The sequence below is a fragment of the Tiliqua scincoides genome, chromosome 15 (genome assembly GCF_035046505.1).
Source record: "Tiliqua scincoides isolate rTilSci1 chromosome 15, rTilSci1.hap2, whole genome shotgun sequence".
NCBI classification, from domain to species: domain Eukaryota; kingdom Metazoa; phylum Chordata; class Lepidosauria; order Squamata; family Scincidae; genus Tiliqua; species Tiliqua scincoides.
This window is the reverse complement of record NC_089835.1, coordinates 1,254,477-1,282,466: the sequence shown is the minus strand read 5'-3', so window position 1 is coordinate 1,282,466 and position 27,990 is coordinate 1,254,477. Positions and strand designations below refer to the sequence as shown.

The 27,990-nt window shown below is 51.6% G+C and overlaps 1 protein-coding gene across 1 annotated transcript; it reads left to right on the top strand.

The window, feature by feature from the left end:
- Positions 1–86: 86 nt before the first annotated feature.
- On the top strand, positions 87–27,990 carry MAP3K11 (mitogen-activated protein kinase kinase kinase 11). Its single transcript, XM_066610191.1, has 10 exons — positions 87–1,195; positions 14,720–14,900; positions 16,705–16,853; positions 18,977–19,152; positions 20,114–20,354; positions 21,004–21,117; positions 21,858–21,984; positions 22,184–22,275; positions 24,992–25,339; positions 26,360–27,990. Exons 1-10 carry the CDS (start codon positions 487–489, stop codon positions 26,806–26,808), a joined length of 2,586 nt encoding a protein of 861 aa, XP_066466288.1. The 5' UTR covers positions 87–486; the 3' UTR covers positions 26,809–27,990.

Below are 27,990 nucleotides of genomic sequence, written 5' to 3'. Positions count from 1 at the left end.
CCTACCCCGGGGCGGCCCAGGAATCCGGAGCCTCCTCCCCGCCCTGCCCGCCCGCCCGCCTGGCTGGTCGGCACTCCTGCCGGGACGGGGCGCGGAGGCAGCGAGACGCGCCCCTGGACTGCACGGGACGGGCGCCCGCGGCTGCTCTTCGGACGGGGCGTCCCAGGCGAGAGCGGGAGCGGAGGAGCGCCGCAGAGCCCCGGGGGCGGGAGGGCGCCCGAGCCGCTCCGTCGAGGAGGAGGGCGGCGGCAGGGAGCCTCCCGGGAAGCGCTCGCTCGACGGGGCGGAAGGCGATGTAGAGCCGGCAGGGGTCTCCCGGGCGTGGGAAGCAGGGGCGCCCGATCCCCATGGGAGGGGGCTTCCGCAGGCAGCAGCCGTAGCCCCCCGCCCCCAACGCCCTTCTGGACCCCCTCCCGTCCCCGCGCGGAAGGCCATGGTGGCGACTTAGACGTGTGGGTCCCGACCCAATGACGCCCAGAGGACCCCATGGAGCCACTGAAGAGCATGTTCCGGAAGGCTCCTCCTTGGGGGGGAGGCTCCCGTGGGGGTGGGGGCCCCACGGCCTACGCCAACCCTGTCTGGACGGCGCTGTTCGACTACGAGGCTGCCAGCAGCGACGAGCTGACCCTGCGCAAGGGCGACCTGGTGGAGGTCCTGTCCTGGGATGCCGCCATCTCCGGAGACGAAGGCTGGTGGGCCGGCAAGGTCAACGACCAAGTGGGCATCTTCCCGTCCAATTACGTCTTGCCCAAGGCAGGGAGCTTCTCGGGGCCCGAGGGCCCCCCTGAGGCAGACTTCCGGGAGCTGAGGCTGGAGGAAGTGATTGGGGTCGGCGGCTTTGGCAAAGTCTACCGGGGCAGCTGGCGGGGGCAGCTGGTGGCGGTCAAGGCGGCCCGGCAGGACCCAGACGAGGACATCAGCACCACGGCCGAGCGGGTGCAGCAAGAGGCCCGGTTGTTTGCCATGCTGAAGCACCCCAACATCATCACCCTGAAGGCCGTCTGCCTGCAAGAGCCCAACCTGTGCTTAGTGATGGAATACGCAGCAGGGGGGCCGCTCAGCCGGATGCTGGCCGGCCGCCGGATCCCGCCACACATCCTGATCAACTGGGCCGTGCAGATCGCCCACGGCATGCAGTACCTCCACTGTGAGGCCATTGTGCCCGTCATCCACCGGGACCTCAAGTCCAACAACAGTGAGTAGTGGGTCCAGCAATTTGGGGGAATTCTTGACCCATCCATTCTGAGGGGCGCGCAAGGAAACAGTCTTCCCTTCCCCTGCCCAATAGCATCAATCTCCAGAAAAATGTCTAAGGCCAACCTGTGTCTAGTGGACCCCTTGGCAGACTCCGTGTTGTACGCAACACTTGACAAATGCCGAGGTCCCTTTCAAACTCTCTGGTGTTGAGTCTTCACTGGGCAACCTATTTTCCTTCCAAATTCATTTCAGCCTGGGGTCACCATCTCATCCTCACTGGAATCAGGGGATCAGCCCATTCATGAGGGAGCCTGAGGTGGTTGCCTTCAGTGGCAGAGGGCACCCTCAACTAGCCTCCTCTAGTTCTGGAACTAGAGCAGTGGAGAAAGTGCGGAGGAGAAGAGAGTAACAGCCTAGCACGTCAGCGACTAAATGGAAGGGTCACTCTAGCCCCACTGTCCTCTCCACTCTACGCTTCCTCTTTCTCCCCTTCAGAAATGCAGGGAGGAGGAGGAGCTGCTGGCATGCCACTGGGTGGGGAGAGGTCTTGGGAAAGCCATGGAATGACTCCACGGCAGACTGTGTGTATGTGGGGGGACGCATCCCACTATCTCAAGAAATATCTGCACATGTTCAAATGGGGATCACAGATAACCAAGAAGTCAAAAGAGCCATGTGTTGGGCTAGGAAAGCATTCGAAGGTGCTCGGGAAGAGGTTTACTTTGAGCTGGGCCATGCAAAAAATTTAGGTAACCACATTAGTCCATTAGGCAAAAGCCCCAAACACCAGATACCTTTCATTAGGATTGAGCAAAGTATCACAGAATCTTAAACCAGCTTTCAGATTGTCCAAGCCGGATGCTAAGCGAGAAAAAAAAATGGAAAGGGTGACAAATGTGAGCACCATGGAAAGGCTACAGTCTGTAACAGACTGCAGTCTGTAACAAGCAGCTCTGGAAAAGAGAGAGAGCGAGTGTGTTTCTGGGCATGTGCAGAGGGCCATTCTTCCCCCATTAAATAAACACCATCAGCTTCCATCAGCAAAGGGAGTATTTCGGCGATGAGGAAGGCAGGCAGGCAGGAAGGCGACCCTGCATGTGTCTGTGAAAATAAACCTCTGCTTGCCCCCCCACCTCTCCTATTCAGCTCCAAGAGCTTGTCACCAGACTCTGAGTGTGACCTCGGTGACACGAGGCCAGAAGGAAGTGACGCTGGCTGGCTCTCGCAGAAACAGCCTCTACGTGCCATTTCCTCCTGCGAGGGCGAGATAAATGTTTTTCTTTCCATGCAAACAAGAGCTTGGGGAGGCGAAGCTTTTCCTCTTGCAAGACACGCCTCTCCAGCTGTGGGCTGGGAGGGTGGTGGCGAGGAGCGGTCGGGGAAATCGGGTCTCCCGTTTGTACCAAAACTTTGCATAGGAAGCTGCCTCCTGCGGAGTCAGACCATTGGCCTGTCTAGCTCACTGTTGTCGGGCACTGGGTGGCAGCAGCTGTCCAAGGTTCCAGGTGGGCCACTGTCTCTGCCCTACCTGCAGATAGCAGCAGAGATGGAACCTGGGACCTTCTGCGTGTGAAACAGGGGCTCTGTTGCTGAACCCTGAGCCCTTCCTTATAGCCTGACCCTATTCTTTGAAGTCCCTGAAAGTAAGCCCTCCAGCGTAAGTGTTGGTCTAATGTAGTAGCTAAGAAAATGAGCCGCGAATGAGTCTGAATCTCGCCTGTGCCATGAGCAAGTTAGGTGGTCATCAGCCTCACTGTCAGCCTCAGTCTTTCCCATCTGCAAAATGGGGATAATGATACTTTACATCAGGGGTCTCCAAACGTTTTGGCCAGAGGGCCGCATCAAATATCTGGTATGGTGTTGAGGGCCGGAAAAAAAATTTAAATATAAAATGTATATAAATAAATCAGAGATGGAACTTAGATGAGTGAATAAATGAATGAATGGGCTCTTTCATTCAACCTCTCTGGCCCTTCAGAGGCTTCTCTGGGGGCTGGGGATAAGAATAGGCCCTCAGTTTGGCTGTACTTGTCGTAAGAGGCGACTAAACAGCCACCGGGTAGATGGGACTCGTCAGCCTGGGAAGGCAGCTCATCTGAGAGAAGGAAAACTCTGATCCCAAACCTCCACTGCCTTGTGGCTACATCCAGTTATGGAAAAGGCTTCAGGAGTTAACCTCGAGGCAAAATCCGGAGCCGGAGTCCCTGAGGCAGTTCATGGCTGAACACAGTCATGTTCTGGCAACTCCTGCGACGCCGCTGGAACCAACCGTATTGGCCTCTGCCTTTCCATTGGACCATTTCAGCGACGTGGAGAGGGGGGATTTGCTGCATGGGTAACAGCCTATCCTCCATACCTACTTTACCCAGGCTTCACGCACTGGAGAGGACACTCTGTTCCAGAACCACCATTCAGAGCGTGACATCATAGTCTTCCGAGACTGAAGGATGCCAACAACATGGCCCTTCAGACCAGATGCAACCCTCCAGATGCAACCAGAGCACAGTTCCAGTTATGTTCGGCCAAGTGGGCCAGAGGCTTTTAGGGGACAAGAGGCTGGCTGTGGGCCAGATAGAGGCTTGCCGCGGGCCGCGTCTGGCCCCTGGGCCGGGGTTTGGAGACCCCTGCTTTACATGATTGTTGCAAGCACTACATGGAGAAAATGCTGGTGAAGTCCTTTGCGCACTCAGAAAGCAGTAGATGAAAGCGTCTTTCCCCAATCCCAATTAGGGGGCTCTTGTTAACCTTGTGGCAACCAAAAGCCACTCTGCATATGTTCAGAGGCACTCTTCTTCCTTGTTATCAGACATGTTTCAAGACTGAGAGTTAGGATTACAAGCTAGGGTTACAGTGGTTACAAGCAACAGTGATGAGCCAGGGACAGTTCCTGTTTAAACGCTCGGCTCATTACGGTGTCCCTAGGCAAGTCTCTGTTTTCTGAAACTCATTCACCTACCTCCTGCAATATGGGGATAGTAATACCTTGCAGGGTTGTCATGGAGATGAGGCACATAAAACACTTTGGGAAGTTCATGTTTGCGGGATGATTTCTTTCTTCTCATCAGAAACAACTTGAAGAGCAAAATGCAGAGCCTCCTGTACTGATTAACATGATGGTTAAGGTGCTCTGCCTTTCCTGTTTTGGGAGGAAGAGGAAGTGTGGAGGAGAGGCGACTAATGGGCTAGAGTGTCTACCACCAGAGAGTCGCTCTAGCCCACCACTCTCCTCCACACTTTCTCTCCCACTCTGTTTCCCTCTTCCTTTCCAAGTCCAGGGTATGGTCAGAGAGGTACGTCACCTGCTGTGAGAAGTTCTCAGAAGTGCTGTGAGAAGCCCTGCTACTGATTGTTGTGACATATATGTGGAGGGCTGGCACTGCAGGCAGGACGGAGACTCCAGGAGTCCTTGCTTCACCAGAGCTCTTGACTAGCCCTGTAGGAATGAACGGGAAGTGGGAAGTGAAGGAAGACCTCAGTTTGTTTGGAGGACCTTAAGCTTGTTTGGAGGACCTTAAGCGACCCTGCAAAGTATTATGATGAATTATTCGTATTACTTAAAATCCACCCCGCCTTTCTCCCTTTCACTGACGGCCTCCATCATCAATGAAAGCACATTGTGAATGCACGGCCAGCCCATTCACGAGGTCAGCTGAAGCTGTTACATCACGCAGCAGGTTGGTGAGAGGTGCTCTTCTCCATCCGCCTTCTTGCCTCCTCTGCTTCCACTCCCTGGATTGGGAAAGGAAGACAAAGGGGAAAGGTGGAGAGGAGTGCTGAAAGAGCGGGAGGCAGAGGCTGGCACATTGTTGGGGAGCGGGAGAGAGGCTTGCCTAAGGTCCCCTAGCGCGAATTGGTGGCAGAGGCAAGAGTGAAATCAGGGAAGGCCTGGTCTCTGTCTCTGTCTCTAGCCTCTCTGTCTCTCTGTCTCTCCGCCACTAGGCTCGCACACTGGCACAAATCTAACCACAACAGCTGCAGGCAGACAGCGGTTTTTAAGACTGCCAAAGGTGCGTCGAGAGAAGTTTCGCTTCCTGAGAGACATCCACACACAGACCCAGATTTTGCCCTGCTGTCCTCTTGGCTCAACTGCTTCTGAAATCAAAATGAAAGCTTCCCCAGCCTGTTTGTTGGAGGGTGAAAGCAGATAGGGCTGGGGAGCTTAATTACCAAGGCAGGAAGTGTTTTGAGCTGAAGCTCTGCCCGGGTTCCTGCTTTTGGTACTAAGGCCTGCCCTAGAGCAGGGTCGGCCAGCCCAGGAGGCTGACAGGCTATTGCCTGTCCACTTGTTTTCAGTGCTCCTCTTCCCACTCCCTGGATTCAAAAACGGAAAATGTGAATAGAGTGAAAGGGGAAGTGGGGAGGAGAGGAGAACGAGGAGCTAGATTGTCTCCAGCTTTCTAGCCTGCCACTCTCTTCTCCTCCACACTTCCATTCCATTCCCCTCTTCCTTTTCCAAGTCCTTGGCTGGTCCTGCCTTAGAATACGTGAAGTAATGAGAAAGAGGAGGTAGCGTCCAGACTCCCATCAGGGGAAGCGAATGGGTGTGATGTGACAGGGCCTCCAGCAGCCATGACCACTTTCTTAATAGCTCTCAAAAGGGATTAGATGAATTCCTGCAGGACAATGGCTTAAGCCATGATAGCAGTGTGGAGCCTCCAGCTTCAGAGGCAGTCTGATTGCCAGTTGCAAAGGAACAATGGCAGAAGAGAGGCATGCCTCCAACTCCTGTTTGTGAGCATTTCAGAGGCCACTGCAGGGAAAGAGGGTGCTGGACTGGATAGGTGGGTGCTGGGCCTGATTCACCAAAGCTCCCCTCATTCTGTCCTTAAGGTTAGTCATACCACAATGCACTGGCCTTACATATGGATCTGTTTCCTGTCACAAACTGTCCATTCTTTACACCCTGTGGAGTCTGACTCCCTGGCCAACACACACAGTTATTTTTTCTCGCTTTGCTTACTCCTTGGTACCTCCACAGGTGGGTGGCAAAGGCAGTTGGGTTAGGCCCTGGCGCTAAGGTGAGCGTCTGGGTGATGCCTCATCAGCTCACCTGTTCCGGAATTGCAAGCCGGAAGCGCCAGGCAGGCAGCAGGGTTGGGAAATCACACGTAGAAAACCCCGGTTCGCAAGATGGTGCAATCGTCACTGTGGGAACCCTCAGGCGCTCTTAGTCACTGTCTGTGAGGTCACAAGAAGGGACTCTGAGAGTTGATTATGTGCATGAGAGAGAGAGAGAGAGAGAGAGAGATCAAAGCACATGAAAGCAGGCCGTTTCAACCTCAGTCTTCCCCATCTGTAGTATGGGGATAACCATACAGTATGTGGGCTGGCATCAAGACAAAACATGCCCAAACTACTTGGGCGCTCAGAAGGTGCAGCACAGCCGCTAGGCCCTGTTAGTTCCGTTTTCTTTCCACGTAGTCTGCAGAAAGACAAAAGTGCAATCCGCAAGAACCACCAAGGGCACAGATTTCCATCGGCTCAGCTAAATAAGGGGTGCGATTTGGAAAGCGGGTGTTTAGTCTCAGCCATGATGCCACGCTGGCATGAGCCTTGATTGTGGGTATGTGTGTGTGTGTCTCTCTCTCTATTTCTCAGCTCTCATTGCTGGCCTGGCTGGCAAACACACACTTATACCCCTTTGCCGGCTGGGTGCGGGAAGACGGGTGGATTTCTTTGTTTCTTTGGCAAGAACCCAGGACCACCACCTCCTAACAGGATTGTGTTCTGTGTGGCCTTGTTCCTCCCCCACCCCAAGCTTCCCCCCCCTTTGCTGGTTTTAATGCAACCAGAGGGGAAATTCTTCCTCTTTATGCCTTCCTGATCAGGCCGGTGCTATATACAGGAAGTCAAGTGGGGGGAGGAGACACAAGTGGAGCATGGATCCTGCCACTCCCTTCCTCCTCCTCCTCTCTCCAACCTTCCTTTCTTCTCCCTCTGCCCCTCCTCTGCCAGGAGGTCGGAGCTTCCAGTTTTGCTGGTTCCCCTCTTATCTCACAGGCTCGGCTGGCAGTCTTCAGCCAGCCTGCCTGCCTGTTGCCACTCAGACAAGATTGTGACCCCGGGTTACAGGAAATCGTGGTTACTGTCTTCTTCCTTCATTTTTCTTTTTTGAAATAAAGACCCAGAGACACAAGCTCTCCCGACAGTTGCGCCATTTGGATCCATGGGGGCCTTGCAGCCAACAGACGTGTGGTACAATCGGCTGCACACAGTCACGCGTTGCTAAATGCATGTAAGAAGGGGCTGTCGCTTGGGGGTCCCGGGTGCAGCCACTTGGGAACGTCTCCAAATACAGCAGAGAGAGATCCCTGACTGAAGCCCTGGAATGTTGCTGCTGCTCAGAGTTGGTGATGCTGCACTAGGTGACCCAAGGCCCCAACTTAGCGGGCAAGAGTTTGCTGTGTGACACACGTGACAAACACGTGTGACAAATATATGAACCTATATGAACACAGTGACAAAAAGTTGCATAGTTTGTTACAAAGAACAAATGTTCTTTGGTGCATGCAAAGCACTTCCCTTGTATTAACCAGCTGTAATGTGACAACCACCCTGCAAGGAAGGTGTGTGTTAAGCAGGTATTATGCCCATTTTGCAGTGGGGAAGACTGAGGACAAGAGGAGGTGACTGACCTAAGTCCGCCAAGTGAATATCATGGCAGGGGCAAGGTTTGAACCAGTGAGGTCACCTCAGCCACCCCAGGTCTCATTTTCTGTGGCCCTGGGTGCTGCAAACAGGTGGGGAGGGGTGTCACACACTGTTGTGAGCCCTGTTCGGATTAAGCTACCTGGATGTCACAAACCTGGACACCCTTTTCCTTGATAGTTTTTGGCTGGTCGCTCTCAGAGCCAGAAAACGGGCAGGAGGACCTTCATTCTACCCCAGCAAAATGACTCTTATGTTTCAAAGGGAAGGGGGTGATGGGGGCTGCTAAGAGAGAAGTCTACAAATGCCTCTAAGACATTGACTTCTTTACAGGGATGTCATACAAACCCTGAGCTGGGTCCTGGGTTTGTTCAGATTTGGTAAAATTGCTTTCAGCCCTAGCTCTGGAAGGGGGGGGTATTATGTGGGGAGATGTGACTAGGCACACCATCCTCTTGATGTCTGGTGAGATGGTGGATGCCAAACTGAGAGTGCAGTAGGGCTTCCCTTGTGTTGGGTTTTTCAGGGGGGGGGGTAGTTATTCACCAGCCTCTCCTAAACAATGACCCAGCAGTGGGGGGGGGCAGCCTCAGGCTTCCTCAGCCACTTCCTGCTAGCACTTGCTCAGGCTTCCTCCCTGGCTAGGTCCAGCAAGGAGGTGGGGAGGGGAAGAAACCCAGAGCACCAATGGGTGGGGGTGCCTCCATGGGGTTCTGTAAGGGGAGCCCCTTCCTCGTGGTGGGACACCCTCCCCGCAGCCTGGCAGAACAATGGTCCGATTCTCCTGCCAGGCCCGTACACAATGGGGAGCTCAGTGACGCAGCGGCCCAGGGAAATGTCTGAGTCGCCTACGGGTCACGGGGCCGAGGCGCAGCCTGAGTGGAAGGGGGTGGCGGCATTGGGCAGAACTTGCAGGGCTCTCTGCTTGGGTGCTAGCAGGCACGCCAGGTTACCCGACAGAGGAGGCAAAAATAGCTTTCCTTTGTGGTTTGTCTGGCCCTAGATAAATGCGTATGGGGGAAGGGAGCCCCGCATCAGTTCATCGTATCCAGGCTTAGCCCTGGAACACGGCGGGAGCAACCGGGTTCGGCCAGGCCAGTCACTGGCAAGGGAGTGTCCCCCAGCTAAGCCAACTCAAACCAGTGAATCAGGGCTGCCCCGGCTCTTGTGTCTGCCACACTCGGTGGCCTTAGCCAAGCTGCTGCTTTCTGACCTCAGTCTTCCTCATCTGCAATATGGGGATAATAATACTTACCCAATGGGATTGTTACCTTGATGTGTTCGTAACACATGCGATGCACTTTTCACACTCAGAAAGGCATTCTACAAATGTTAAATATTACCCATGAGTCTTTTTGAGAAGCAGGAGTAGGCCCCACCTGTCATTCTGATGTTTGCTTGAGTGGCAGTGTGGGGCGGTGGTTAGAGCTTTGGATTAGGAGCAGAGAAGCCCAGGTTCATAATCTCTACTCAGCTGTGAAGTCACCTTGGATGAGTCGTTCTCTCTCAGTCTAGCCTGCCTCATAAGGTTGTTGTACAGGTAACATGGTGGTGAGTAGTTGCACTGCCCTGAGTTCTTTAAAGGATACTGAGCTGAAAAATAAGGATGGATGGATACAAAGCTGAAAATAATAATAATAATAATATTATTATTATTATTATAAATAATAATAATAAAAATAAAAATAAATAAAAAACAAACTTTATTTGTATCCCGCCCTTCTCCCTAAAAGGGATCCAGGGCGGCTAACAACATGTAAAAACAGATTTACAAAACATAAATTGGCAATAAATAGCAGATAAAAAACATATTAAAAACACATTAACAGAGACCATAAAAACAGTAGTCAAATTAAAAGACAGAATAAAAAGAGCATAAAAGAGCAAATCACAGAGGAATCTGGCCTGTAAAAAACTAAAAGATGTATAAAAAATGTTAAGAAGGCCAAGAAATCAGAAGGCTTGTTGAAACAGCAGTGTCTTCAGGCCTCGCCGAAAACTCTCAAGAGAGGGAGCCATTCTCAAGTCAAGGGGAAGGGAGTTCCATTATGTTGGTGCCACTACCGAGAAGGCCCTATTTCTTGCCGCCGCCCCACGGACCTCCTTGGGTGGCAGCACAAAATAAGACTGGCTTCGTGCAGAGTGTCCTTGTAGTAGCCCCAAACAGTCGCAGATTGCTTTTATACATCATTTGGAAGATCCAAAATTGAAGCTGAGTCCTGTATTTGTCTTTTTAAGAAATTACCTGTTTAAAGGTAGAGGCATAAATGTCTTCTCTTTCCCTGCTAGGAGCATGGCTGCCTCCATAGCTTGGCTTACCACTCACTGACACTGAATCCTGCAATATCATTTTAGTCCAGGAAAAGAAGGTGGGGTTATAGCTCAGTGGTTCCAACTTTTGTTTTGCATGCAGAAGGTCATGGATTTGATCCCTGGCAGCAACTCCAGCTAAATCTGCCTGAAATCCCAGACAGCTGCTGCCAGTCAGTGCTTGACAATGACTCAGTAGGAAGCAGCATCCTACCTTCCTGTTTGTCTAGCTCCCAAGGGATGCTAGCCACTGCAAAGAAAGCTCCCTGCCCCAGAGAGCTTACATTCTAAATGGCAGACAAGACAGACAGAGGGAGAAGTCCAGGACTGGCAAATAAGCAGTTGTCAGGGGGCAGGGAGGAGTCAGCAGAAAAGGTGAACAGAGCAGTGGTCCAGAAGTGGGAAACTCAGCCTAGTAGTTGGAACGAAGGAGGCTGCTCCGGGTTTCAGCCGAGTACTGCAGAGGGAGCAACAAAAGAGGTCGGGTATCTGGCCCAGGAGAGCAAGCAGTGTTGATGCTTGAAAAGAGAGGTTCAGGAGCTCAGCCTTGGCTGGAAAGTGCTCCACTTCTAAATTCCAGCTGTGCATAAGTGACCAGCGATAGTTACACATTGATGAGAGGATGGCCCCCTGGCCATGCTCGGGGTGCATGAATTCAGGCCTGAGTCCTAACCACTAAAAATAGGGTCCTGGAATAAAATCTAGGTGATCTCAGAGTTTCAATTAAAGCCTGAAGGTGAGGACTAGCACCATGACACGTCCTGCAGAAAAGAAGGAGCCCCAAAAGAAAGGAGAGACCATTGTGGCAGGAGAGAAGATTGAGTTTAAAACAGACCATCTGAGAGATGCAGTGTTTCAGTGTTCTTAGTTTCCCCCACTTGGGGTGAGGGGAAATGGGTGGGGTTGGGGGGAGAGCTTCCTGGCACTTCAGGTCCTAGATCCAGGCACAGCGTAGTAGGTTAGAGCAGGGAAGCAAGCGTGCCTCCTCCTGCCTTGGCCAGGAAGTTTTCCATTATCTCTGTGCCAAGTGCGTGGAGGGCGCTTGGCAGTTTGGGCAAGAGCTGCCAGCATAGAGAGCCCCTTCTTGTGCCAGGGAGGTGCTGGTGAGGGTGACTGACTGGTGCTCGAGAAAGCAGGGAAGGGCCAGGCTGGCTCATCTGCAAGGCTGAGTGGGAGACTGGCAACAGGGACGCCTGCTGTTGCACAACCTCCTGATTTTAGAAATGGGCTATGCCAGATGCGAGGGAGGGCACCAGGATGAGGTCTCTTGTTATCTGGTGTGCTCCCTGGGGCATTTGGTGGGCCGCTGTGAGATACAGGAAGCTGGACTAGATGGGCCTATGGCCTGATCCAGTGGGGCTGTTCTTATGTTCTTAACTACAATTCCTAGGAAGCCTTGCAGGTCTCTTGTTATCTGGTGTGCTCCCTGGGGCATTTGGTGGGCCGCTGTGAGATGCAGGAAGCTGGACTAGATGGGCCTTTGGCCTGATTCAGTGGGGCTGTTCTTATGTTCTTAAACTACAATTCCCAGGAAGCCTTGCAGGTCTCTTGTTATCTGGTGTGCTCCCTGGGGCATTCGGTGGGCCGCTGTGAGATGCAGGAAGCTGGACTTGATGGGCCTTTGGCCTGATCCAGTGGGGCTGTTCTTATGTTCTTAACTACAATTCCCAGGAAGCCTTGCAGGTCTCTTGTTATCTGGTGTGCTCCCTGGGGCATTTGGTGGGCTGCTGTGAGATGCAGGAAGCTGGACTAGGTGGGCCTATGGCCTGATCCAGTGGGGCTGTTCTTATGTTCTTAAACTACAATTCCCAGGAGGCCTTGCAGGTCTCTTGTTGTCTGGTGTGCTCCCTGGGGCATTTGGTGGGCTGCTGTGAGATGCAGGAAGCTGGACTAGGTGGGCCTATGGCCTGATCCAGTGGGGCTGTTCTTATGTTCTTAAACTACAATTCCCAGGAGGCCTTGCAGGTCTCTTGTTGTCTGGTGTGCTCCCTGGGGCATTTGGTGGGCTGCTGTGAGATGCAGGAAGCTGGACTAGGTGGGCCTATGGCCTGATCCAGTGGGGCTGTTCTTATGTTCTTAAACTACAATTCCCAGGAGGCCTTGCAGGTCTCTTGTTGTCTGGTGTGCTCCCTGGGGCATTTGGTGGGCCGCTGTGAGATGCAGGAAGCTGGACTAGGTGGGCCTATGGCCTGATCCAGTGGGGCTGTTCTTATGTTCTTAAACTACAATTCCCAGGAGGCCTTGCAGGTCTCTTGTTGTCTGGTGTGCTCCCTGGGGCATTTGGTGGGCCGCTGTGAGATGCAGGAAGCTGGACTAGATGGGCCTATGGCCTGATCCAGTGGGGCTGTTCTTATGTTCTTAAACTACAATTCCCAGGAGGCCTTGCAGGTCTCTTGTTGTCTGGTGTGCTCCCTGGGGCATTTGGTGGGCCGCTGTGAGATGCAGGAAGCTGGACTAGATGGGCCTATGGCCTGATCCAGTGGGGCTGTTCTTATGTTCTTAAACTACAATTCCCAGGAGGCCTTGCAGGTCTCTTGTTGTCTGGTGTGCTCCCTGGGGCATTTGGTGGGCTGCTGTGAGATGCAGGAAGCTGGACTAGGTGGGCCTATGGCCTGATCCAGTGGGGCTGTTCTTATGTTCTTAAACTACAATTCCCAGGAGGCCTTGCAGGTCTCTTGTTGTCTGGTGTGCTCCCTGGGGCATTTGGTGGGCCGCTGTGAGATGCAGGAAGCTGGACTAGATGGGCCTTTGGCCTGATCCAGTGGGGCTGTTCTTATGTTCTTAACTACAATTCCCAGGAAGCCTTGCAGGTCTCTTGTTATCTGGTGTGCTCCCTGGGGCATTTGGTGGGCCGCTGTGAGATGCAGGAAGCTGGACTTGATGGGCCTTTGGCCTGATCCAGTGGGGCTGTTCTTATGTTCTTAAACTACAATTCCCAGGAGGCCTTGCAGGTCTCTTGTTGTCTGGTGTGCTCCCTGGGGCATTTGGTGGGCCGCTGTGAGATGCAGGAAGCTGGACTTGATGGGCCTTTGGCCTGATCCAGTGGGGCTGTTCTTATGTTCTTAAACTACAATTCCCAGGAGGCCTTGCAGGTCTCTTGTTGTCTGGTGTGCTCCCTGGGGCATTTGGTGGGCTGCTGTGAGATGCAGGAAGCTGGACTAGGTGGGCCTATGGCCTGATCCAGAGGGGCTGTTCTTATGTTCTCATGCTACAGTCCTCCACCACTGCTGTTCCTACACCCTGAATTCAGAAACAAAGGACATGAAGAGGAAGTGTGAAGGGGAGGGTGGTGGTGGGCTAGACCGGCTGATTAAGAAAGGAGAAGGGACATGGAATGCCAGAGGAAGTTTGGAGGAGAAGAGGTGGGTGAGGGCTTCTGAGGCTCAGGTGAAGACCCTGCCTCTGTGTGAGAGGCAGAAATCGCTTTAAGAAAACAACCAATAACATTGACACAAAAAATTCTACTTAACTTTTGGGGAGACAAAACTCAACACCCTGAAAAGGAGATGGGAGGAACTAGAGCAACTCAATTTGAGCTGATTCCAGGAATGTACAAGAGCACCTCTGAGCATAAGCAAAGTCTCTGTTCGTGGCTGAGGATTCACTGCAGCCAGCCTGGGATTGTGAAAAGGCAATCTGGAGCAGAGGATATGACTGAAAAGCAGGAAGCCCCCTCCTGAAATTCAGCACTGCCCCCTCCCCTTCCAGAAGAGGGTGGGAGGTGGAGTTGAGTTCTTTAGAGAAGGGGATTGGCAGATCAAAGAGTTGGGGGCGGGCTGCGCAAGGATGCTTATTTCAAGCAGGAGTGTGTCTGCAAACAGGATGTGACAAAGGCCTTGAGGCCACCCAGAACATTCAGGTTGGGCAAGGCTGAACCCAGGTGGGGCTGACTTCCAGGCAAGGGTGCGTCCTGCCCCCAGTGTGTACACAAACGTGTCTCCGAGCCAGCTCAGGGTGCAGCATTTTCCTGCACCCAAGTCGGATATTTTCAGAAACGGTCTCTGATTCCCAACAGCCCCCATTTCCTGCTGTTTGTGGTTGTTGGAAATGGGGGTCGCGTGATTTGGGGTATGGGGTATGAAATTCTTTCCAAATTTCAGGGAGGGGTCCACTTTCTGCTTTTTGATGTTAGCTGTGGTTGTCCTTATTCTGTGCTATTGTGGTTGTAGTGGATGCTCCTGAAACTTGATCTATATCCTGCACCTACTACCCAACATTTGCCCAAATCCATCCAGCACCTGCAGCTATGAGCTGAAAAATTATTTAAAAAGGATTTCCGGCTATGCACAGAAGCCTTGTAGAGACCAGTTAATGAAAAAGTTCATTGTTAGCTGCACCATCTGGAGATGTTAAGTATTAGAGAAGAAAGAGCGAAATGGATCAGAAAAGGAAGTGTAGGGCAGTGGAGAGTAGTGGGCTAGAGTGTCAGAGACCCTCCAACCTGCTACTCTTCTCTGCTCTGTACCTTCTCCTCTGCTCGATCTTAGTTTTTCTGGGACTGAAGCCTCCAAGCTGCTCTCTCTTGGGTTGTTCAGTTTTCTCACTATTTCCTCTCTTTCTCCAGTCCTGCTAGCAGAAATTGTGGATGACGGAGATGTGAGTGGCAAGACACTGAAGATCACGGATTTTGGGCTGGCACGAGAGTGGCACAAGACGACCAAGATGAGCACAGCGGGCACCTATGCCTGGATGGCTCCCGAAGTAATCAAGAGCTCCACCTTCTCTAGGGGTAGCGACATCTGGAGGTGAGAGGGGGGGCAGGTCCCACCCATGCTTGGTTTCCCAGCTTGGAGCTCTAATTCTTTGCCAGTTGTTTCCAGAAAACCTTGCTTGGGGACCCCTTCTTAAAAGCAGAGAATGTTTTGGTGTTTTGGAACAGACAACACCATCTGTTGTCTGGTGTGCTCCCTGGGGCATTTGGTGGCCCACTGTGAGATACAGGAAGCTGGACTAGATGGGCCCTTGGCCTGATCCAGCGGGGCTCTTCTTATGTTCTTATGGTGACCCTTCAGTTCTCATGCCATTGCAGTCCTTCAAATGTAGGATACTGCTTATATTGAGTCAGGATATCAATGAGTCCAGCTCAGTGTTGCAGAGCACTGACTGACAGCAGCTCTCTAGGGTTCTACACAAGGACCTTTCCCAGCCCTACCTGTTAATCCTGCCATGACTTGAACTTGGGACTTTTTGCATGCAAAAGAGGGGCTTTGCCACAGTCCTCTCCCCATAGGCTTATTGTATCAGTAGTTATTAGTGTTGAGGTTGAGCTTCCAGCTAGTGTTGAGTGTTGAGATCCAGCTTCAGCAGCAGTCTACCTCAATACCAACTGAAGCGGAGCATTGGTGAGAGAAAAGGATGCCTTTCTCTCCCCAGAGGCAGCTGGTGGGTCACTGTGGGAAACAGGAGGCTGGACTGGGCCTAGTCCTATAGAGTTATTTGGATGTTCTTATGAAATGCATTTTAATTCTTTAGTTCAGCGTTTCTCAAACTGTGGGTCAGGACCCAGTAGGTGGGTCGCAAGCCAATTTGATTGGGTCCCCATTAATTTCAATGCGTATTTTATTTTTAATATATATTTCATATATTAGACTTGATGCTCCCATGGTATCTGACTGCATTTGGGAAAATGTTCCAGCTCTGTACTTTTAACAGGCTACTCTATATGTGCCTTTAACCATGATAGTCAATGGGGCTTCCTCCCTGTTTAGTGTGGATTGAATTGCAACCTTTGGGGTGTTTGGGGAATTGTTTTAAACAGACAGCAACTGCTTGGGAGAGTTAGGAGGTTCTTCTGTATGTCAAATAAATTTTTAAACTTATACTTATTGTAAACTTTTAATTTACTTATAGCCCAGTCCTAACCTGCCGTGGAACAGACAGGCCAGCTGGACTGACCCATATCCTGGAGCTCAGCCTGGGGCAAGGGGAATTCATTCCCTTTACCCCAAGTAACGCAGCAGCAGCCCCAATGGGTCTACTCAGACCTGTGCCACCTAAACAGGTGGCACAGATTAGAGCAGCCCTGCGCTTGCCGAGTTGCCTGGGAGTGGGGTTAGGATCTGGCCCAAGGGCTGGATCCTGGCTCCACCCCCACCCAATCTTGGGCTGCCCTCAGGCCCGCCCCTTAAGCCTGTTGCACGTACTCTTTAAGACTGGGGCCTTGCTTGCTTAATTGAGTTGATTTTTTTGTATGAGTTAAAAATGTTCTGGCTTGTTGATGTGACTTCCAGCCATAACATCACTTCCTGTGGGTCCCAACAGATGGTCATTTTAAAAAGTGGGTCCTGGTGCTAAAAAGTTTGAGAACCACTGCTCTAGTTCACTTCCACTCTCTGGGTTTAACCAAAAGGAGGACTTTTGGTGATCTATGAAACCATAGGCTTGGGGTTCTGTTTAGCCTTGTTGGGGAGGGTTCACAAGAAGCCAGAAATGCCTTGACCGGGCCTGTTTGTCAGAGAAGGGAGCTTGTCTGACAAGGACCAGGACTCCCAGATGCTTTCCTGCTGAGCACAGAAGTTAGTGGCCTCTCCTGTGTGCTTTTCCCTCCAGCTATGGGGTCCTCCTTTGGGAGCTTCTCACAGGAGAAGTCCCATACCGGGGCATTGATGGGCTGGCTGTGGCCTACGGTGTCGCCGTGAACAAGCTGACACTCCCAATTCCATCCACCTGTCCAGAACCCTTTGCACGCCTCATGGCCGGTAAGTGGGAGCAGGCAACGGGGGGGGGGGGGGGACATCTTTCTGGAACCTTCTTTCATCCTTTCATAGCCATTTATGGAAGCCCCTATGTCTTCCTTTCCCATGTGGGGGGGGGGGGTGCTGGAGAGCTGGCCCAGACTGGGGTGTGACACTTGAGGGAACCACAGAATGCACATGTTGGAAGGGAGCTTGGAGGTCATCCAGTCCAACCCCTTTGTTCAGTGCTGGCAATTGTTACAGCATCACCGCAAGGTGCTCATCTAACCCTTGCTGGGAAATCTCCAAAGGGGAGCCCACAGCTGCCCAAGGCAGACCACACTCACAGTGATGAATTCTCCCTCACCAGAGATCTTCAAGCAAGACAGGCAGCTGCTGGAGTTGCTCTACAACAGTGTTTGTTAAACTGTGGGTCGGGACCCACTAGGTGGGTGATGAGCCAATTTCAGGAGGATCCCCGTTCATTTCAATGTATATTTTATTTTTAATATATTAGACTTGGTGCTGCCATGGTCTATGACTGCATTTGGGGAAGTGTTGCAGATCTGTATTTTTAACAGGCTACTATGTATGTACTTTTAACAATGATAGTCAATGGGGCTTATTCCTGGGTAATCATGGATAAGATTGCAGCCTTTGGGATGTTTGGGAATTTTTTTAAGCAGATCAGCAACTGCTTGGGAGAGTCAGGCGGGTTCTTCTTTATTTTCAATACATTTTAAAATTGTAACTTATTGTAAACATTTAGGCTGCAATCCTAACCACACTTTCCTGAGAGTAAACTCCATTGAGCAAAATAGGACTTACTTCTGAGTAGACCTGATTAGGCTTGTGCCCTGAATTTACTTTCTTGACTTGATTTGATTTTGTTGTATGGGGGTATTAAAAATTATCCTGCTTGATGATGTCACTTCCAGTCATGATGTCACTTGCAGGTTAATGACATCACTTCCTGTGGGTCCTGATAAATTGTCATTCTAAAAAGTGGGTCCCGATCCTAAAATGTTTGACAGCCATTGCCCCTGGAGGATTCCCTGCTACAGGCAGGGAGCTGTCTAGATTATACCTTGTGGGTCCCTTCCAACTTCAGATTCTATGAAATCATTAAAATGTTCACTACAAGCACTTGCAACCATAATTATTCATTGCGATCATTTCCATTGTTGTTATCGCCTTCGTAACTCCGGGTAGGCATGTTCTGCATTTCGACAAGAGAGAGAGAACTGTTAAAAACTGGCTGGTTGCCCCAGAGGTGATCACAAAGTACTGTAAAAAGTAACACAAGGAACAGCTACTAGTTCAGTTCAGTTCAGTAAGACCTTTATTGGCATAAAATACAGAGAAAGAACAAAACAAAACAAAAATATACAAAGACAACACAACATAAACATCAGTCTTTCCCTCACTTACTGCCCAGAGTTCCAGAGCTCTGCCTGGCAATTACCCCAGATAAAAAGGAAGCGACCCTATCAAGGGTCTCAGAGTCAGGTGTGGAAAGGAGAGACTGAAGCATGATTGAGTCCTCCCAGCCCTGCATCCTAGTTAGCAAAGGGCCTAGATATTTCTTGCGTAAAACGTCATGAAGTGGGCAGTAGAAAAGGGTATGTGTTATGGTCTCAATACAGTCCCTACCACACTTGCATTTCCTCTCCGAGTAGGGAATACCACTGAACCTGCCCAATAACATGGCTGATGGAAGAGCATTACATCTTGCAAGTGTGAATGCTCTCCGAGCCTGTGGGCACTCCAGGTGATAAAAGAAGGAGGCCGGTTTCCCAAAACCGATTGGAACATGGAGATAGAGTAGAGAGCATGTGGTTCTGGCGGCACTAAACAGCTCTTGTTAGCTACTAGGAAAAGCTGCTATTCACGGTCAAACAGCCTGTCCCACCCCACTGTGACATTTCCCACAACAGACCATTGTGTTGCTGCTCCTACACCCCAAAGTTGGAAGGGGGGGCTCTAAAAGGATGTAGCAACACAGGACCCTATGAAACAATGTCAGCAGCAAGCAGTGGCCAGCTGAAAACAGGGTAACTGAGATGCCTGAGGCTGGTGTTTTCCGACACAGATTTTGACCCCCTCTTGTGTGTTCTGTCACCTGTCCCTTCTGTGGGTCCAACCAGAGTGCTGGGAACAAGATCCCCATCGGCGCCCCAGCTTTGCTGCCATCCTGTCCCAGCTGACAGTGCTGGAGTCCCAAGTTCTCCATGACCTGCCCCAAGAATCCTTCCATTCCATGCAGGATGACTGGAAGCTGGAGATCCAAGACATGTTTGATGAGCTGCGCGCCAAGGAAAAGGTGAGGAAGGGGCAGGAGGGCGTCCCAGTGTAGAGTGAGGACATTACTCTTAAAGCCCTACCAGCACAAGGCTTTAAGATACTGGAAGGACCTCCTGCCTCCTCCATGAATCTATTCATCCATTATGAAAGGGGACTTCTTTGCATGGCCCCTGGCCAGGGTTGGTCCAAAACTACTCAGTGCTCTTGGTGGCATTCCAAGCACTGCTCCTTGCTACCTGGTGATTTGCCAGCCTCTGCTTCTCCCACCCCCTGGTTTGAAATTGGAACAGAAGAGAAGAGGAGGAGGAGAGGTGAATGGCAGGCTGCAGCCAGGAGGGGAAGTGGGGAGGAGAGGAGAGTGGTGGACTAGAACTTCCACTTTGTCCCTCTCTTTTCAGATCCAGGAAGCAGGAAGAGAATGGCAGGGCATGTAAAGGGTGAGGTCTGAAGTGGTCACCAGCTGCCCTCAGAAGGGGAATGTCAGTGCACTGAGAAGCAGGGGTGGATAGGAGGATGGGGTGAGAGAAGCAGAGGCTGGAGGGAAAGGGGGGAGGCCTGGGGTGGAGGTGGTGCAAGGTCAAGGAGGAAGAGTTGCTGTAGGGAAGCCATACACCGTGACTCGGAGAGGAGGGATATCACTTCTTTGCAGGTTCTGTGGCTCTGTTTCTTGGGCAGAGTCAGAGGAGGAAGAGGGATGATTTGCTGCTATAGAGGGTTGCCCTAGAAATAAAGCCACAGAACCTGGAAGAATTTTTCAGAGATTTTCAATACTGTGCTCCAAAATCCCGTAGCACCCAGTGAACTTTTTGTGGCACACCAGTTGAAAATGGCTGATCTAGAATGAAAGCAAAGGGCTTCCAGGTGGTGTGATCTCCAAACCCTGATCCTGATCTTAGACATTAAAGGGTGCTTGATGACCCTCACTCTTTTGGTGCTCAGGGCTTCATGCACCGCCTCTGTCTTCTCCCCCGCCATCCCAGGAACTGCTGAGCCGGGAGGAAGAGCTGAAGCAGGCTGCCCTGAAGCAGAAGTCCCAGGAGGAGTTTCTCCGCCAGCGAGAGCACGAGCTAGCCCAGTGGGAGCTGGAGGTCTTTGAGAGGGAGCTGAGCCTCCTCATTCAGCAGATGAATCGGGACCGGCCCCACGTGAAGAAGAGGAAAGGGACCTTCAAGAGGAATAAGCTGAAAGGCCGGGACAGCGAACGCATCAGCATGCCCCTGGGTGAGGGAATGGGAAAATGGAGGAGGGGGCAGGAAGTCTGTGCACAGTGGGGGACAGGAACCCATGCACTGAAAGTTGCGATAATTGGCCAAGCCTTTGCTTCCTCATAGGCACTTCCAGATGGCGCCTGAGAAGCTAGGTCCTTATTTACCCAGTGTTTCATTTGCCTGTGGAACTCACTGCCGCATGATGGCAACTAGCTTGATGGCTTTCAAAGGGGGTTGGACAAATGTCTGGCAGAAGGCAGCTCCATCCGTGGCTGCCAGTCACAAAGGCTACTTTTCACCTCCAGGCTCAGTGAGAGCCTAATCAGAACACCATTTGCAGGAGAGAGTGGTAGGAGAGGGGGGAGGAGAGGGGGATTTCACAGAGGGAGCTGGTAGGCCACTGGTGGGAACAGGATGCTGGTCTAGGTGGGTCACCTTTGGCCTAATCCAGCAGGGTGTTCCTTGTCTTATGAGCTGTGATACTTAGGTATAGACCCTCCATGTGCAGAGGCAGCCTACCTTTGAAAGGGGCCTTGCTTCTATTTGCTGCCTTAGCAGCGCAGTTCCACATGTGGCCAACTGCAGAAAAACGAATGACTGGGTGGCAATGCGAGGGGTGCTGGGCTGATGTCTGGTCTGTTCTCTTTCCCCGCCTCTTGCAGATTTCAAGCACCGCATCACAGTGCAGGCCTCCCCTGGATTGGACAGGAGGAAGGATGTCTTTGAGGTGGGGTCAGGAGGCTCTCCCACATTCCCCCGATTCCGAGCCATCCAACGTGAGTGGTGGTTACAGGGGCCAGGGGGAGGAGGTGGGGAGAATGGGATCGGGGGCTCAAGTGCCTTTCAGGTGGGTCTGAACAAGGAGGGGCACCCTAGTTGAGACTCTGGCAGGGTGGCTACAGGAAGTTGTACAGAACCAGAGTTGTCATGGCCACTGACTGAGGAAAGGGCAATTTCCACTATCACATTCCTTACCCTTAAGAGGAAGTTTTCAAATTGCACGAATAAGAAAAAATGCAGGGCAAACTTTCTGGTGCCTGAGGGTGAGCACCAAGCATTGCCCTGCCTTGCCCAGTTATTGGTTCTCCTCCCACTCTCTGGATTTGACGCCAGTAACGAAGCAGAAAAGGAAGTGTGGAGGAATGAGCTAGAGTGCCAGGACAGACTGTTATAGGAAATGGAGAGTATAGGAGTATAGGAATAGGGGGAGAGTGCTAGGATGAACTGGAATAGGAAGTGTGGAAGAGCAGAGAGTGGTGGGCTAGAGTGGCTCCAACACTCTTGTCCACTACTCTTCTCTCCTTTTCCGTTCTTCATACTTTTTGTTCCCTTCTTTCTTCTCAAATCCAGGGAGTGTGTTTGTCAGCTGGAAGACAAGGGGCAGCTATTGGTCCACTGCTGAATGTGGGGGAGGACATATGGCACAGCAAGGGGGCAGTGGTAGCATTTAGAGTCTTGGGTACCAGGAGGTCTTCGGCATAGTGAACTGATGCATTCCCCCCCTTTTCCCCCACAGTGGAGCCCAGCGAGAATGATCAGAGCTGGGGACGCCAGTCACCACGTCGGGGGGAGGAGACCTGGAATGGCCGCATAAAGAGTCCTGGCTCCCCCAAACCGTGGGAGGGCAGTACACAAAATGGCAGGTAGGAGGCACTTCAAAGGACACCATTGGGTTTGTACACAAGAAGGCCCTTGCGCTCTCACAAAGGGCTACATGAAATGCAGCAATCCCCTGCGCATAGCTGGGGATTCACCACTGTGCAGATATGAGGAAGCAGGGCTGGGACAGGCTACACACAGGCCCTGAATGTTAGTGTGACCCCCTTTCCCTTCTCCCCACAGGAGACGGTCGCGACTGGAAGAGACTACCTGGTACTTGGAACCTGAGGCACCAAACTGTCCTGCGCAGAGTCAGACCCAGCCCAGCCCAAACGGTGAGTCCTTCTCTGTTACCAAAAGGCCTGTTTTGTTTAGGGGAATTATTGCACCACACTACAAGGGGAATTATTACACGGCGTAATGCAGAGAAATTCCCTTTTGCTTAAAGAGGAGAGAAAGATAACTTTGAACAAAAGATTATGGTTTATTACAAAAGAACAAAGGTAAAAATAATGCACATGGAGAAATATATTTCTTGGTCCCTACCTTTCATGGTGGTTGCTGTGAAGAGTTTTTGGTGCATCCAGGAAATCAGAAAAGGAAGGGGGTGGAGTAATAATAATAATAATAATAATAATAATAATAAACTTTATTTATACCCTGCCCTTCTCCCTAAAGGGACCCAGGGTGGCTTACAGCATGTTAAAAACAGATTAAAAACATCATTTAACAACAGATAAAAACATTAGCAGATACCATAAAAACAGTAGTCAGATGAAAAGTCAGATAAAAAGAGCATAAAGCTGCAGATGAGGCCTGTAAAAAATACTAAAAAATGTAGAAAAGATGTTAAAAAGGCCATGAACTCAGAAGGCTTGTTTAAACAGAAGGGTCTTCAGGCCTCGCCGAAAAGTCTCAAGAGAGGGAGCCATTCTCAAGTCAAGGGGAAGGGAGTTCCATAACGTTGGTGCCACTACTGAGAAGGCCCTATTTCTTGCCGCCGCCCCACGTACCTCCTTAGGCGGCGGCACTTGTAAAAAGGCCTTTTCTGATGACCTAAGAGGACAAGCCGGATTGTGCGGAAGCAGGCGATCTTTAAGATACCCTGGCCCAGAGCATGTATAAGTTTGTATAAGTATGTATATGGAGTATGTATAAGTTTGTATAAGTATGTATATGGAGTATGTATATGGAGTTTGTATAAGTATGTATTTGTATATGGAGTATGTATAAGTTTGAATGGGGATCAGGATGTAGGTATCGGTTATCAGCAAAATTCAATCGGGTTTAATGGCTGGCTGCCTAGAAAGGGAAACTTAACAAAGACTGTGTGGAAAAAATACAGGATGTAGGTATGATAAAATGAATCGGAAACAGAATTTCAACACCAAAATCATGGAAAGCAGTTCAAGTTTGCATACAGTAATGCAGGAGACGCTTAAATAGTAATTGGATTAAGACACAAGACTTCCTCCCATAATGGGAGGGAGTTGTGTAAACTAACAATGAGCTTGTGGCTTGACCAAAGACTTGGAAATGTGGCCTGTATGCTGGGAGAACAGTTTAGCTTGCATATTATAGTCCTTAATAACATAACATAATAACATATACAGAGAGAAAATCACACTACAAGACAAAAAGGGGGATTTTCAGGTAACATCTCCAGGTGCCCTGCTGTACCTTTTCAGGATCTCTGCACCTCTCTGTCTGTGGGAGCCTGGCACACAAACACACCATTTCCCTGAAGTTGTGTTGATTCACTTTTGGGGTAGTGTACGAACAAGGCAACCAGAAACAGAGCATGCAGTTCTTGCACTGCTGAAGGGATGCACCTTTTGGATGTACTTGTGCTCTCGTTTGCCCTCACTCACAGTCAGGGCCAGCCTTGGGGCAAACTGAGGCCACAAGCAGGACATTTGTTGATGCTGTTTCAACAGCGATTCTGAGGTAGGCTGCTTCTGAACCTGGAGGTTCCAAGTAGCCATTGTAGCTTGTGGCCATTGATAGAACTTGCCCTCTGTGAATTTGTCTCACCCCCTTTTAAAGCCATCCAAGCTAGTGGCTCTCACCACATCTTGTGGCAGGGAATTCCACCGGCTAATGGTGCACTGTGTGGGAAAAGACTGCATTTTGACCTTCCTGAATCTCCCTCCACTCAGCCTCAGAGGATGATCACAAGTTTTAGCGCTGTGAAAGAGAGAGAATAGCTCCACACCCATATTGGACTGTGCTCCACAGGGACCCATTCTGTTCATCTCATCCTCTACCATTGGAAACAAAGAAAATAAAAGAAAACATTTCTTTAACCAGTGCGTAATTAATCTGTGGAACTCATTGTCACAAAGTGTGGTGGTGGCACTTGAAAGCCTTGGTGCTTTTCAAAGGAGATTGGATAGATTGAGGGAGGAAAAGTCCATCATAGGTTACAAGTCATGATGGCTACCTGCAACCTCGTGGTTTTAGAAGTAGGCTGTCTCTGAATGCCAGATGCAAGGGGTGGCAACAGGACGCAGAGTCTCCCTGAGAGTCGCTCCCTGAAGCATCTGGTGGAACCACTGTGAGATGCAGGAAGCTGAACTGGACGAGCCTTTGGCCTAATCCAGCAGGGTTCTTCTTTTGTCCTTACATTCTCCTTCAAATTCCAAGCTAAGAAACCATAGATCCAGACCTCTACTTTTACTCTCACCACTGCCATGCTTAGTATGTGGCCCTAGGCAAGCCACTCCCCTCTCAGCCTCGGTCTTCCCCAGCTGCGAAATGGCTGACTTCCAAGGGTGTTGTAAGAACAGCCTTAAACAAAGAATGCAAAACACTTTGCAGACTCTAAAACCACAAGACAAATGCTGAGGGTGGTTGACATCTTCTAGGCCAGTTTTGTCCATAGAGAGCTTAGGGCTGTGACCCACTGAGGAAGGAAAGCAGAGAATTTGAAGCCTGGTTTGGGTCACATGACAGGGTCTTCCCAGGCGTGAGTGTATGAATGAAAACTCAGTACTGGACCCTGAATGTCGGGTTGGCTTCATTGCTTGGCTCTCTCCCCCCCCCCCACAGGCAACGTCCCAGGTGACTCCCCAGAAACAGAGGATCCGGTGCCAGAACGCTCCAGTGCCCCCCGGCTCATCCACCGGGCGCTGCTTCGGGGCACGGCCTTGCTCGCCTCACTCGGTTTGGGCCGGGAGCTGCCATCTGCCCCTCAGGACCCCCTGCCAAGTGCCCCTCCAAGAGAGTCCCCTGTCGTGCAGGTAGAGCCCTGCAAGGAAGAACCTCCCACTGATCTCCTTGTCGACCTGGCCTCCTCTGGGGAGGGCGACAGAGAGACCTTGCCTCCGCTCTGGGTCCAGACGTCGCCTAAGGTCCCGAGAATTGGAGAGGGCCGTGTCAGCAGAGCCCAGAAGTGGGGTAAGTGGAGGTTGATGTTATTCAAGCCCCTCCTGGGGTGGGGGAGGCAGTTGAATTGTGAAAATAACCAGAAAAAATCCTGTGAAAATAAAATGTGAATCGCAAAAGATTCAGAGCTGGTTGAGCGTAAGAAGCTGATCTGTGAATCCAGACTTCCTGCTTTGAATCTTGTCACCACCATAAGCTAATTCTTTGTCCTTGGGCAGGGCTGCCTAAACCCCGGCCCGGGGGCCACTTGCGGCCCTCACGGACTCCAAATCTGGCCCGTAGAGAGCCCCCAGTCTCCAGTGAGCCTCTGGCCCTCTGGAGACTTGCTGAAGCCCCACGCTGGCCTGATGCAACTGCTCTCAGTCTGACGGCCAACTGTTCGACCTCTTGCATGAGCTGTGGGATGAGGGCTCCCTCCACTGCTTGCTGTTTCACATCTGTGATGCAGCAGCGGCAGCAAAGGAAAGGCCGGCCCTGCTTTCTGCAAGGCCTTTTATAGGCCTTGAGCTATTGCAAGACCTTCATTCATTCATATAAGTTCCATCTCTAATATATTCATTTATGTAAATGTATGCAAATTTGAAATGTAAATTAATTCTCTTTTCCCGGCCCCCAACACAGTGTCAGAGAGATGATGTGGCCCTCCTGCCAAAACGTTTGGACACCCCTTTCCTTGGGTGACCCATTTCTCTCCACCAAAGATGCTTTTCCTCTCCGTGCCCCTTTTCCCTTAAGCCTAGTCGTGTCCTACTCTAGGGGCAGTGCTCATCTCCGTTTCTAAACCAAGGAGCCTGCGTTTGCCTGTAGGCAGTTTCCGTGGTCATGTGGCCGACATGACTAGACACCTAAGCGCACGAAACACCATTACCTTGCCACCGAGGTGGTCCCTATTTAGCTACTCACATTTTTACATGTTTCCAAACTGCTAGTTGGCAGTTAGGTGAGCTGCCATTGCTTGTCGCAGCTCCTGCCAACCTAGCAAAATGTGTGTACCGTTTATCTAACACCTGCCTTGCTTCCTGCTCCCTACAGATGGCGCTCTCCCATCTCCGTCCTCCCCCCGAAGCCCTCGTTCACCTCGTCCTACTCCGCACTCCGGCCTCATCTCCCGCCCCCGGCCGTCTCCTGTCCGCAGCCGCATCGACCCCTGGAGCTTCGTGTCTTCCGGACCCCGAGCCTCGCCTGTCCAGTCCCCCCGGCTGGGACCACGCCAACTCCAGCCCCCCGGTTCTGACAGCAGCAACCCTTTTGCTGGGCCCAGTCTGGATCCCTTTGCCTGCGGGGACTTCTCAGCCCCCAGGGAGTCAGCGGCACCCTCCGACCCCTTTACCGTCACCTCCAGGTTGGCCACTCCAGGGCAGCTCAGCCCACCTCCGCCATTCCACTGGACCTCCAGACCACTGGCTCCCAGAGAGGAGCTGCCAGTCTTGCCCTGGTGGTCAGCAGCTGTGTCCCCTCAAGGAAGGGCAGCCCCAAAGTGAAGGGGGGGCAAAAGAGGAAGCCCCACCTTCCAGACAGACCTTGGTTCGGGATGTCGATGCCTCCCACGCAGAGTCTCCCACTCAGCTGTGATTAGACAAGGAGGCTGCACGTGTGAATGGACTAGCAGCAGGTGCTGCTTTAAAAGGGGGAGGATGTGACTGTTCCCAAGTTGTCTGCAGGATGCTGGGGGTGGGTGGGCTTAGCAGAGGCCCGCCTCCCATATCCTTCCCCCTGTCAATCACTGAGTTCCTTCACCCAGCAGTACAGAATGGGTTTGCTCTCTCAGCCAGATGCTGCAAGGATGTGAAGCCACTTCTTGCACCCTGCAGAGCACAGTGCTGGGGGAAGCCAGGAGTGCTCTGGGAAGTGGAGGCAGGTGTGAGCAGTATGGTCAGATGGGGGTGACCATTTCTGATGCCCCTATGTATGATGAACACTAACCAGTCAGACCCACTGGTGGGGAGGAGTTGTGTTTTCTCTCCCTCTCTTGTTGTCACCTTTGCAGGTGGAAGGGGGAATCCCAGGTTTTCCCCCACCCTGGCTAGCATTTTGGCCAGCCTTCCTCACTGGCAGCTATTTTTATTTCTTTCTCCGTCTCACCCCGTGACTCCACTCGACCACTACTGTGCCTTGGGGGCTCCCCTGGTGGGGTACAACGGTGCATCTCAAGTACCGGGGGGGGGGCGGGAGACCACTTTGCCTCCCCAGTGCTTTTCGACATTCCTCACACACACACACCTGGCCCAACCACAAAGGCTGTATTTTGAAATGAGGCCCCAAGGAGTTGCCGGCATGCGAGAGCAAGGTGCATCTCAAGTGTGCAGAAGTGTGAGAGGAGGTCAGCGGGGAGATGGGGGGAGGGAGGGCAGGACATTCCTCACCTGTGTGCCAGGGTTTTAGAGCATGTAGCGAGTGCCGGAAAGGGGAGGGAATATGCTTGTGCAACTGTGGTGCCTCTACCCAGCCAGATTCATGAGAGCAACCCGTGTGACTAGCAATCCACAGCACTTTGAATGTGCAATTCTACTGTCTGCCTTCCCTACTTGAAATTCTCGTGTGTGCCAGGCTCCCTTGTGCCCCCCCACTCCCGTTGGCAGGAGGGAGCCACTTCTGTCAAGCCCAAACCCAGCCCGGGATGGGCCTAGCCTGTGAAACATGACCAAATAAACCTCCAATGGCAA